Genomic DNA, 12,891 nt, shown 5'->3' on the forward strand with positions numbered 1-12,891 from the left:
GCCCCCTCACGCACATACGCCACTTCCTCTCTGTCCTATGCCCTGTCCCTCGGGGACTTCTCCAGCCCTTCTTAGGGGTAGGCTCTTAGAGACACCTGGACTTCATACTTGGGTAGATATGAAAGGGTAATCAACTTGAATTAGATTGAGGAAGACTGAAATGCTTATTGTGTCTACTTCTATCTGTTATTAATAAATTTTAGCTACAGAGTCACCAGAAAATCCAGTGAATATCACCACCTAGAGAACGTTTATAGCATAGCTTAAACTCTGTTGAAAAGATCTCATACTTTTACTAATTTATTATTATTTATTCTTGCTTGGCTTTAATCTTTGATGCAAAACAAGTAGCAGTCATGAACCAAATCATAGACTCAGATCTTGGTATTCTTCAAGAAGTGCACTCTAGTTCAGCATAAAATCATGGACAGAATAATTTAAAGAAAGTTCACTAGACTGACAACCTGGAGACCTGGACTATTAGATAGTTGTGACCATGGGAACATCATCAAATCACTTTTGACCTCAGGTTCTTGTTTGCAGATGGTTCAGTGAACTTCTATACCTTTCATGCCCCTTCTAGTTCTAAAGTTCTTTAAAATAGCATTAGCCTGTAGAGCTGAATTTTGATCCAGTCTGGTTAAATGGGAGTTGCGGTCATTCAGCCACATTGTACCTCTATTTTACTACCTGCAGATCATTTTGGGGATTGTGGAGAGGACACTGGAATGGACATGGAAGATCTCAAGATCTCAGCCTTAATTCCACTCCTTACTGTGTCTGAGACTTATAATAATATACTCAACCTTTCTAAATCTGCCTTCTTAAGTAAAAAATGAAGCAAAAACATCTCCATGGCTTAAATAATAGGTTACAGAAAGAATCAAGTATAAAATTACACATAAGTCATCACCCCCTCCAAAACATAAGGAATGATTGTCTTTAAAATAGAATTAGTGCTATGGACTTCCTTTAAAATCTTTAAAATATTTCTTGCTGTCTTAGTCTACTTGAACTGCTATAACAAAATACCATACAGTGGGTGGCTTAAACAACAGACATTTATTTCTCACTTCTGGAGACTGAGAAGGCCAAGATCAGGGGGCTGGCTAGTTTTCTTCTTGGTGAGGGCTCTCTTCCTGGCTTGCAGATGGCCACCTTCTTTCTGTGTCCTCATTTGATGAAGAGAAAGAGCTCTGATGTCTCTTCCTCTTCTTATCAGAGTACTAGTCTCATCATGAGGGCTCTACTTTTGTGATCTCCTCTAAACCTAGTTGTCTCCCTAAGGTCCCATCTCCTAATACCATCACCTTACGGGTTAGGGCTTCAGTATATGATCATTCAGACAGTAACACATTAATGCTGAGAGAAAGATGTTACTACCAATGAGACATGTTTTGATATCCCCAAAGGAAAATAATTCTCAAAAAAGGAATTCAGATCATTAATGGTTTGAATGAGTATAATTTTGCCATTAAAATACTGACAAGAGGACAAATGACTCTCAAACTGAAAATTTCAACAGTTAAGCCATCTTTCTTTACCAATTCCGTGTTTTACATGTTTGTGAGAACGTGAGATCTCAAAGGCACTGTAGAGCCATTGTAGACCATCTCCTCACTTTGTAAGTGGGTGTGTTGAGACCACCAGAAGCTTAGTATTTTAGCAAATTGCTGATTATTGGTGGATACAGTCCCAAATTGTTGGCCCTTCTTCTATGTCGTGCCTTTAGTACCAGCCATTTCAATACAGTGTATTTAGATTTCCCTCCACCATGACTTATGCAGAGGATGTGTTAGAGTTCCTAACATTGTGATCTTTCTGGAGAGCAAGCTGGAAGTCATGACAAAGAGCAACTTTTCCACCCTTTTCCTTTAAATGTGAGGAAACTGAGTAGTTAAGTTGCCAACCAAAGGTCACATAGTTGGGAGGCAAGATAATGCAGGAGAAAGTATGCATGCTTTGAATAGGTCAGACCTATAGTGGAACACTTTTCTATCACATTTCAGCTGTGTGACCTTGGGCCAAGCAGGTTTAGTTTTCTAGGCTTTCAGTTCCACATCTGCAAAATGGTAACAATGGGAAGATGAAACAAGTTAATAAAGTACCTGATACATAAACAATATTTACCAGTCCCGTTTCTTTTTTTGTAGTAAATCAAGGACTACTAACCACAATTCTTAACTCCCTATCCAGTGCACTCTCCATTACACTTCATGTTGCATAGATAACATTGTTTTGAACTGAGAATATTAAGTGTATTTTTAAAAACCTTGTCTCTCAAAATCAGTCTCTTTGCATTTTTAATAATTCAGGAAAGGAGCTTGAAGTTGGCCCACAGAGATTTTTATGAACCAAAGGGGTTATTTTTAATTGGATTCTGTGTCTGTTGTTATGGAAATAGTTGTTTCATAGATTAAGCATCATGACTTTACTGCAAGATCAAGCCCAGAATGGGGTATAGTGATGATATCACCCTTATGCTTTTTTTCCTTGACAAAACACTTTTAGAATTAAGAGAACAGGAATGAAACTGCTTCAAAAGCACACATTTCTAAGGAAAAAAGATCTCGCCTATAAAAATAGATTTAAAATGATATATTCTCTTTTCAAAGATCAAAACTAAGAATGACCCTTGCTGCCAGTAGGATGCTAAGATTCTGCAGAGTTATTAAATACTTCTTTATTCACTGTTGAAACTAGAAAGAGGTCCTTTGATCCTGGAACTTGCTTTCAACATTTGGTCTCAAAGCATTTTGGCAGTTACTGAACTAACAGGCTTCCTCTAGCTGTCTAGTGATCAATCTCTCAAAAATGTTCTAGCTAGACTAGTTTTTATTCATGCATCCGGATGTGTAATTTAACTTCTCTAAAGAAACAAAAGGAGATGAGTTCTAATTTTAATGATGGTCCTGTGTAAAGACATGAAGCAGTTCATGCTGCAAAATTTGGCTTATATCACTGGTTCAGTTTAAGCCCCAGAAAAACCCTACCCAAGGAAGACAGAACTTGTATCAATGGTAACATCCCAGGAGAGAAATCAGAGGGCTGAGTGGATCGCTTGTGGTACTGAGAGCAGACAACGACCTTGCTGAAAGGACTACTGAGGTTTCTCCTACCTGGTTCCTTTGTTTATTTTTTCTCTCTCCTTCTCCTTGCCTTTTTATATGTCCTCCTATGATCCTTGGACATTTATTGGTAGACATTTGCTGGTAGAATTTGGTTGGAGAAATTGTGACCACAACCCTGATCCTGAATCAGTTGAAAGTCATGAAACTCAATTATGTAATGCCAGAAATACTTAGTTTTTTAATAAAAAATTTCCAATTATTTTAAAAGCTATTTTTCCTTGTTTTGTTTTTTTTTTAAGTGGAGGAGGGACATTTGTGTAACTACGTTATTTCAGTAATTTCTACAAAACAACTTTGCAAAATAATCTCTCCCTTCTAAGCCAATTTAAATTTCCTTCGCATAGGTTCACATAGATTCACTGGCACTTGTTTTTCCAGTCAGTTACACTTCTTGCCAACTTTATTTTGGTCCTTATGTGGGAATCCCTGCCCTCCACTGCTGTTTAATCTTACCTTTTTTTTTCCCCCACACCACACCTAGTTCTTTGTTGACTGTGAATTCATTTTTCTTCATTTCCTGAGAGTCAATACTTATACCTGCATTCATTTTCTGTGCCTCCATTAGACTTAGTTTTTAGAGAGAACGTTCCTTCCCTAAATTTCAGAACTGGGTGAACATTAGAGGTACATGATGTAAGACTGAAGAGCAGTCATAAGACAACATAGTACCCAGAGCAGCCTCCTTGCTAGAGTGTAATCAGCCAATTGTCACCCACTGAGAATGGTTAGCTAATGACCTATAGTCAGATCTTTCCCCAAGGTCAGAGGTTGCATGACTGCTAGCAACTTCATTAGTAAGAAAGTGATTTTCTGCAAAAATCAAAGAATTTATTAGGAAAAAAAAAGGTGTGTGTAAATTTGGGAGGTTTCCCAAAGCTATATTGACTGTGCCTATTTATGACAACAGGTTCATTCACTTGTCTTAGATCAATGCATAATGTTAAAGGTTCTTCTTAAAAGTGTCACACCTGAATGTCTGTTAACTTGTCATTTTCTTTGCTTGCTATGACTCTAATGGGCTTGAAAATTGATCCAGCCAGTCACTTCTCTCTATCTCCTTTCTCTTTCTGCTCTCATTTCTTCCTCACTTCTCACTCCTCCCTCTCTCTCACCTTCCCCCTTTCTTTGTCTCTTTCTCTCACTCTCTGTGAGGTTCATTTGTTTGACTGATTCTGAGTGTCCATAATGACTGTTTGGCATATTCTACAGGCAAAGGTCCCGAGACCCTTTTTGCCGGCTATAACCTCAATGATAACGAATGGCACACAGTGCGTGTGGTTCGTCGAGGAAAAAGTTTAAAGTTAACGGTGGATGACCAACAGGCCATGACAGGTAAACACTGTGTCCTCATCGCCTTTTCCTTTGCTAAAGCTCTAGATTTTCCCATTCCTTTCAGGCGACTTTGAAAACCTAGTACACAACTTGAAGCCGATATACATGGTTCATTTTTTATCCCAATTTTTCCAGCCATGAGTCCATTTATTACACAGCATGTTAAGTGTTTTTTTCTGTCAAATGAGCAAGACTTTTATGTCATGTTCTTTTCTGTTTAATAATTCAATAAGTAATAATATATTTGAATTTTGCAGCTTGATAAATATCTTACGACCTCATAAACATTGTTTGGATGCCAATTTATGTTCAATTTCTTCTCAGTTGTGTATCTGAGTGATGACCAGCAGCAAGTTATACTTTTTAGCTTCTAGGTAAATTGATTGATATGCTGGCATTCTGTCAAGTGAACCACTTTTTCATTATAAACTATAAGAGATCATTTTTGGCTATTTACCTCAGTTGGTGAAACTCTGACATTAAGGATGTCAGATTCAGTCCCTGATTTGTAGATTCCTAACTGAGGTGAGCCATTCAGAGGTCCACCCCAAGACACAGGGAAACTGAATGAAAAAGGAAATGGTGCACCTTTATTCTCTCTGCTGAAAGTAACTCCAAGTATATGAGCCACTGGAATATTAACTACTTTTTCTTTTCTAGAGAATGTCTCTGTGATAATTGTTTTAGTACAAGGCACAAGATGGTCCTTATGCAGTGGAGAAGTGTCTGCTCTACATTCAGTCCCAAGGGGGCTCCCATAAAGAGATCAGTCGATTCTATCAATGTGGAAATACCATGTATGGGATTTTAACTTTTGAGAGAACCATTTCTGGGTTCAAATGAAGCAAACTACCAACACATAGATCTCCTACTATCTTATATTGCATTAGCCCTTTATGGATTTCCAAAACTTTTTTCTACATGTGGCTGTAACTTTACTTTGTTTCAGAATCACCTGAAGAGATTTAAAAGGACCAATTCCTAGCCTGACACCACAGAAAGTCTGAGGAGGAGCACAGGATTTTTTTTTCCCTTAAAATCTCTCCAGAAGACTTTCATGCAGCTGGTCCATAGAGTGGCATTTAAAGCCACCACTGTGTTATATCATTTTGTTCTCTGAGGAACAGATTCAACCAGAGAGCATAAGTCTTTATTCAAAATTGCCAAATGTGAGAGGCTCTGAAGGAGCTGTGTGAACTTAGGGAAAAAGGGGAGAATTTTTGCAGGTATTTGGCAGGAGTGTCAGTTGAAGTTGAGCTAGTTTTGAACAAGGACAGTTCTTGGAAAAGGAACGAATTGTTTTTGTAGATTAGCACCCATTGTTTGGACAATGTGGGTTTTGTCAAAAGAGGTAGAAATGAGCAGGCAGGGTCTGAGTGCAAAAGGTTAGCAAAAAAATAGCTGCCAGGAATAAGGACGTGTGAAAACCACAAGAAAACATTCTTCAGTCCCTAAGTGTGTCTCGCATCTCACACAGCCCTATGAAGTAGCTAAGGCATATACATCTCATTTTATAAATGATGAAACTGAGGTTCAAAGAGGTTAAGTGACATGTTTCTTTAAAATGCCATTGTTACCGGAAGTGAGAAGAGAACTTAAGTTTGTTTTTTTGTTGTTTGTTTATTTGTTTGCTTTTTGACTCATGGTCCATTACTTTACGTTCACTAATTTCCTAATAAGTGTATGACTCTATGATAAGCACGTTCCCAGACATAACATCATATTATGAGGATAACACATACACACATATAAAACTCAGATGATAACTAGGGCTGTATATGATGTCCTAAGCAGTTAATGCAAGCAATTCACATTCTTGGAGTTCAGAAGAGAGGTTGAGGACCTTGATTTCAAGGATAGCTTAAAGCGATAGATAATATTTGAACTAGGCTATAAAGAAAGGATAATGCAGACAATAAAAGTGTGTGGGAGGGCATTCCACACTGGGAAGAATGGCTCTAATGGGGCTAGACTCACTAATGTTTGGGGAATGGAGAAGTTTTGTTTTGTTTCACGCAACCATATGGTGGTTGACATGTCTACTACAATGGCCTTTTTGGGCCAAGGGGTCAATGCTCTGGACTAAGGAGTTCATATTTCATGGACTTTCAGGCAATTGGAAGTTGCTGCATTTAAGCTGGAGAGTAAACTGAAAGAATATTTTTTGAGCAAAATGAATCCTATCGCAGTGTACTAGATAGATGCTTCAGGATGTAAAGTAATAAGCCCTGAACTGTGGTGGATGAAGAAGGGATGGAAACAGAAGACTGGTGCAACACAATTTTAAAAATGTTTTTTAGAAGTAATTTCAAATTTCAAAAATATAAATAGCACAAAGAACACGGCATACTTTCACTCTTGTGAACATTTTATCCCATTTGCTTTGACATTTGTACTCTCTTCTCACTCTTTCTCATTTTTTTTCTTAAGCAGTTGAGGATAAGTTACGTACTTAATGGCCCTTTTCCCCTAAATACTTCAGTGTGTATTTTCTGAAAATAAGGATATCCCCTTTTGAAACAAAGTGAAAGTTACCAACTTTAGTAAATTTTGCACTGATACAATATATTTTCTCTGTTCTGTCCTCCACATTCCAATTTTGTCAGTTGACCCAATGTGGTCTTTCGTAGGATTTTCCCCTCCAGCACGGTCTGCAGTCTCGCATCACAGTCAGTTTTCAGGTTTCTTTAGCCTCCTTTAATGTAAAACATTTACAAAGACTTCCTTTATCACTTGTGACATTGACATTTTAAAAAATATATAATCCTCCCTCCTTTTATCAATGTAAAGTCACTCATTTTGTGCCTGTCAGATGTTTGCTCATGATTAAATTCAGATTTTACAATCTTGAATGAAATATGGCATTGTCGATGTTGTGGCCTTCACACAGTATCCCATCTGGAGGCACATGATGTCCATGCCCTTGACTGGTAATTTAATTCAATCACTTGGTCAACATGTCCAGTTTCTCCACTATATAGATAGTGTGTTTTCTCCCTTGCAACTAATAAACTTTCTGTGGAGAGACATATTAAAACCATGAAAATATGCTGTCCCTCATCAAAATTTTGCCTGATCCAGTCTTTATCACAATAGTTACAAAATGATTACTTTCAAGCTCCAGCACTCCTTCCACATTTACAGCTAGCACTTGTGTGCTGTAAGCAAGAGCTCTCCCTTCCTTCTTTGTTTCTTTTCTTTTGTTTTCTTTTCCTTTCCCTTTCTCTTCCTTTTCTCCCTCCCTTCCTCCCTGCTTTTCTTCCTTCCTTTTTTTTCCACTGCAGTATAGTTATGGGGTTCATTTGAAACACAATTACTTCCATTTATTTCAATTTAGTTTTTTCTCCCCATTCTTATGTGTTTAATGACGCTTGTGAGAATGTGTATAATATTAATATGCTTTCAAAATCAATGCAACACATTTAGAATTAAGAAGTGATAAAGTGTGAGTAAGATCAGTATAACATGGAAAATTCCATAAATTTTCCCTAAATGAATTGACATCTAATTTTCAAAAAAATTCAAGATATATCTTTTCAATTGCATAGATTCCTACCAAACTTCTAAATGAATAGTTATAGTCTCCCTCAACTTCCAGTGAGTATACCATTCCTTTGTTTACTTAAATGGTCGTGTATCTATCTACCACAAACAATCATAAAGTTAGCAAGCAGCGTTAACCAACACTTACAAGGATGTAGTTTGTTTATTGATGTAGGAACAAATGAGATTCAGAGAACTCAGGGAACTGACTCTGTTGGAGGATCATTCCTAAGCTAACATCACTTTCCACACTTCCGCTCCTGGGCATGGACAGTCTCTTCATGGGGAAGTTACCATATCTCCTTGGATTGTTGCTGTTAGGAACTCTGGCACTTAGGACTTCATTAGGAATTCGCAGGCCGTTGGTAAGGTGTGGCTTATGATCTGAAAGAAAAGGAATTCCCTTTTAGAATTCCCAATTTGAAAGACAAATATATCCTAAGGCATTTGTTTAACAGATTTCTTTCAGCAGATATTATTAAAATTATAATATGGGTCTTAGTCCACCAACTCAGGCATGCAAGAAATGGTTCATTTCTTAATTGTCTTTATATTAATTTAAATCAGACTTTAGGCTGGATTTCTTCTGAGCTTACAGGACATTTAATCGAAGTTGTTGTTGCCCCCGCCTTCGACCCTACAGAAGCCCCTGTTGGCTGTCTCTGCAGTGGTTCTCACTGAAAAGACGCTTTTCCAAGTTTGTACTTTGAATTGCAAGAACTCTACTGCTTCTGTTCTAAATGCAGCAGTCTTTGCTGAGTCCTGAAGCCTAAGGGCTATGGCCCAGTCCCTCTGTGTTTACCTCACTGACTCTCCCTGAATCCCTGAACCTCACCAGAGAGCAGGATGCTGGAACTCAGTTCTCCTAAATCCCACCAATACCCATCTCTTTCCTAGTCGGTGGTAATCTCTTCGTTGTCTCTTTCAGCTCTCAAATGCTTTCTGCTCCCTTCTTTTTCCTTCTTGGAACACCTTGCAAATCAGGCCTTCATGAAAGATTGGAAAGACATTGTTTTCCAGCAGCTTCCACTTTCTGCCAAGAAAAAGGCTTTGAGGCAAAATGCTACCAGGGACTTGGCTAGCTTCTTAGAATTCAAAGAAGAGCAAAATGTAAACTAGCATTTCAGCAAATTAGCCTGCCATTTACTCTTTCTCAAAATTGCCAAGGCCTTGGAGCAGAAATTAGATTTGACCCTCTGCTTTGTAGGAGTTGAAAATTTTTTCAGCTGTGGAAACCAACATGCTGTTTCTCAGAGTGTAAAGATGAATGGGAGTAAACACTGATGATTCACCTAAATTGTGCATCCTCTCCGTCATACTTCACCCCACCTCTTTCCTTCCCTCTGCTCCCAGCATCTTGCTGCTCAGAGCTAAGGACAAATTTTTTTCCATAGTAATTTACCTTTACTTGGTGAGTTTTTCATCAGAGTGATTCATATTTGGGGGATTAGGTTTTGTCAAAGATCTCATAAAAGCCAACAATTCATACGAATAAAAAGTCAGCCTCATTTTATGTAGCCTAGAAGAGGTTTCCAAAGATAGCAATGGAAACTTGCCATCGAGGCCTAAATTTAGGATGGGATCTTTTCAAACACTCTAGTGGCCACTTGGAGCCACCCATGAATCAGGAAAGCAATAAAGATTTTTAATCAAATTTTACAGCAAATTAGAAATCACTGAACAGGAAAAATTTTAAAAAGGAAACATCTAGAGACTCTTCGTGCAAAGTCCTACGTTTGACCGCAACTTTAAGTTACAGTCATATATGCTGTTAAGGCAAGTATCTGTTGAACATAGGACAGGCCGTACTCAGTCATTCTTGGGAATGTCTGCAACTCACCCAGGGGGATGAGGACAGCAGTTGCCAGCAGAGAAGCCCAAAAAGGGAGAGATTTCCTAGGACTCAGATGAGAAAGGATGCCACAAAATATATGGGGCACTTAAAGTGGGGAGTCCTTGGTTTCAATTCATCACTTAGTCTGTCTAAAAAATCTGGAACTGTGTGTTTTATATGTATGTTTATGTTAGTGTACGTGTCCTTCATGGAACAGTATTCACCATATATCCAGTTAATCAAGCATGGAGGCTGGGCATTATTGTTATTTCCCTTCTTTCTGTGATTCTGCACATGATTAGTAAATCCTGCAGATTATATCTGTACAATTATCTCACTTTGTCCATTTTTTTCCCTTTCTGCTATAACCACCTTAGTTCAAACCATCTCCAATCTATTATTCCTACATCAGAGAGGTTAAAACACGCACACGCACATGCACATGCACTGACTCTTGGCTTACACCTGCCTAAAAGCCTCTAATACCTCCTAGTATATCTGGAGGCACTGTGCTATCTGACCCCTGACTCTCCTCCCCATCTCATGTGAGCTGCTAATCTCACTTACTCACGACTGTCCGGTCACACTCTCTTGTTCTTTCTCTCCCCAGAGCCTTTGTTCATCTGTCTCTCCTTCCTGGAATCCACCTCCCCATTCCTCTTCTCCAGTTCTTAGCATGGCTTTCTCTTTTTAATCTTTCAAATTTAACTTAAATATCAACTCAGGCACTTGCCCTCATTCCATATTTACCAACACAATACCCTGGTCATCAAATTCATAGCATTTTTGTGAGTTTTGTCATTACATATTTAATTATTTCCATACTTCTTTGTCTGCCTTCCCCCAACAGACCATGAGTTTTGTGCAAACAGGAGCCATATCTGTGCCTCTCACCACCATTTCTTCGTTGCCTAACGCAGCACCTGCATATACATATACCACACTCTCAGTAACTTGACGTGAATTACCAAGTCCATGTCAGGCTGGGGGGTTATTTTGTACTGCAGCAGAAATTTAACCCAACTCAGAGCAAGGCTAAACCTAAAAGAACTGATCGTGCTATCTGTTTTGGTAAAAAGATGTGATTTAGATATTGAAATTTCTTTGCAAACACACCATCCAGGTGGTGTTTCTTATTGGAGATTATTGTCAGACGATTTGTATACCCTAGTCATTTTGATCAGAGGCATCTTGCTAATCCCTAATTCTCCTTTCCACTAAGTCTCTGGAAAAGACAGTGCATTTTTAAGTCGTTGGAGCCTTAAAAATCTTTCTCCTTTAATGTCCTTTATTTTTTCTCAGTCAATATATGTACGCGATGGTAGAGGGCAGCTACATTACTGACAGGATTAAACATTGGAATAAACTCTGAGGAAAAAAAGAATTTTTAAAAGGCAGCCATTAACGTTTTTTTAGTCAGTGGATAATGGCTAAAAGGTGCTAATTCTCTCCCGAGAGCAAGCATATCTGCCATTACTGTCAATGCGATTTATATATGCTTATTAAAGAAAGAATAGGCTCTTGACCATGGGCCATAATGATTTTTCTTATAACTGGGCCATGGTTGCTCCAACACTGTTTTACTACTTTTTTATTATTTATGCTCTGCATACATATTCTATTCCTATGAGAAAAGAGGACAGACATTACTTGCTATTTTTATCACTGAACTTCTCAGTCGTGCTAAACAAAATGTGTTTCCCTATTTCAGAGCTGCCAAGAACTTGACAATTTGGGGAAATATTTAATTTGAAGTATTAGAAATATGTTTCTGGATATTTCTTTACTATCGATTGGTTCATTAATAGAGCTTTTAAGAAGAAACATGACAACTTTGGGATTGGGGTGGGTTCACTGAGTTGAGACTCAGATTTTAATAGGGTGAAAAATAGGAAAATCAATACAAGGAGACATAAGAGCCCAAGTGATTTTTAAGCCTTTCATATTTTTCATTCTATATAGCTTGCAATTCAATGTTACTGATGTCTCTAAAGCTTTGTGTTTGAAAATTATTAAAGGCTAATTTTATTTGCTACCGAAGAGGCAGTTCTCCAGAGAGTAGTTTTGAGATCATTGAACAGGAAGAACTGAAGAAGGAGAAAGGAATGATGTCATCCAAGAGGTCAGAATTGCTAAGGATTTAATAGTATTTTTGCATCAGATAGACAAGCAGGAGGCATAATGGGGAGAAGGGAGGAGGAGAGACAATTATTTACAGTAGTATTTTCTTGTTTAAAGAAAAAGTTTGCAGAGAGGGGATCAGAACAAACCAATGCCTTAAACAAAAGGAAAAAACACATCTAGAGGTAACAGGACTGCTGTTACCAGGATCAAGGACTAGTAAAAAGGCGTGGAAATTCAGTCGAGTTAAGTACAGTTCAGGGAAGAGTTTTTTACACCAGTGAGTTTGTAAGCATCAATGTCAACTAAGTATGTAGACAGTTTTTCCCGCACAAAGAAAAGAATGCCTTTTACATTTACTTACAGGCATTTCCTTAAAATGCCATCTAATATTTTGCTGTCTTGGCTAAGGAATGGAAATCTGCCAAACTGGATGAAGGAGGCCCACATAGGTGGGTGCTCAATGTTCATTACACCTGGAAGGGATGTTCTGTATATTTTCTCGGGGGCTGATACTGGGATTGGCTCTAATTAATATTTTCATTAATATCATGGATGATGGGATAGGGTAAGCTTGATAAATTTTCCAATTATACCAAATTGAGTAGTGAAGCTAGCACCTGGAAGAACTTGACTGCAATTTAAATGACCTTTTTGAGTTTCAGAAGAAAGTGAATGACAATTTAATTAGACAAGAGCAAGATGCTGAGAGCAAATCACTAGCAATAATAAGAGTACTTATGTTGTACATTAGAAAACACATTCACAACTTTCTTTATTGATTTTACCTTCAACCATGCAGGTAGGTACAATTATCACTCTGGAGGTAACGATGGGACTAATTTGGCTTCACATGGAGTTGACAGAGAAATATGGTGGAATGGAGAGGCATGGGGACTGAGTTGAAAAGTGAATCACTAAATAAATCTG

The 12,891-nt window shown here is 38.1% G+C and overlaps 1 protein-coding gene across 44 annotated transcripts in view; it reads left to right on the forward strand.

The window, feature by feature from the left end:
• Positions 1-12,891, forward strand: part of NRXN1 (neurexin 1) — a 1,068,408-nt gene that overhangs the window by 519,022 nt on the left and 536,495 nt on the right. For all 44 annotated transcript variants that reach the window (XM_070573944.1, XM_070573958.1, XM_070573931.1 and 41 more), the window contains one exon: positions 4,341-4,463. In XM_070573944.1, coding sequence (XP_070430045.1) covers positions 4,341-4,463 — 123 coding nt within the window. The remainder of the gene's footprint in view (positions 1-4,340; positions 4,464-12,891) is intronic.

The sequence above is a fragment of the Equus przewalskii genome, chromosome 14 (assembly GCF_037783145.1).
Source record: "Equus przewalskii isolate Varuska chromosome 14, EquPr2, whole genome shotgun sequence".
NCBI lineage: Eukaryota > Metazoa > Chordata > Mammalia > Perissodactyla > Equidae > Equus > Equus przewalskii.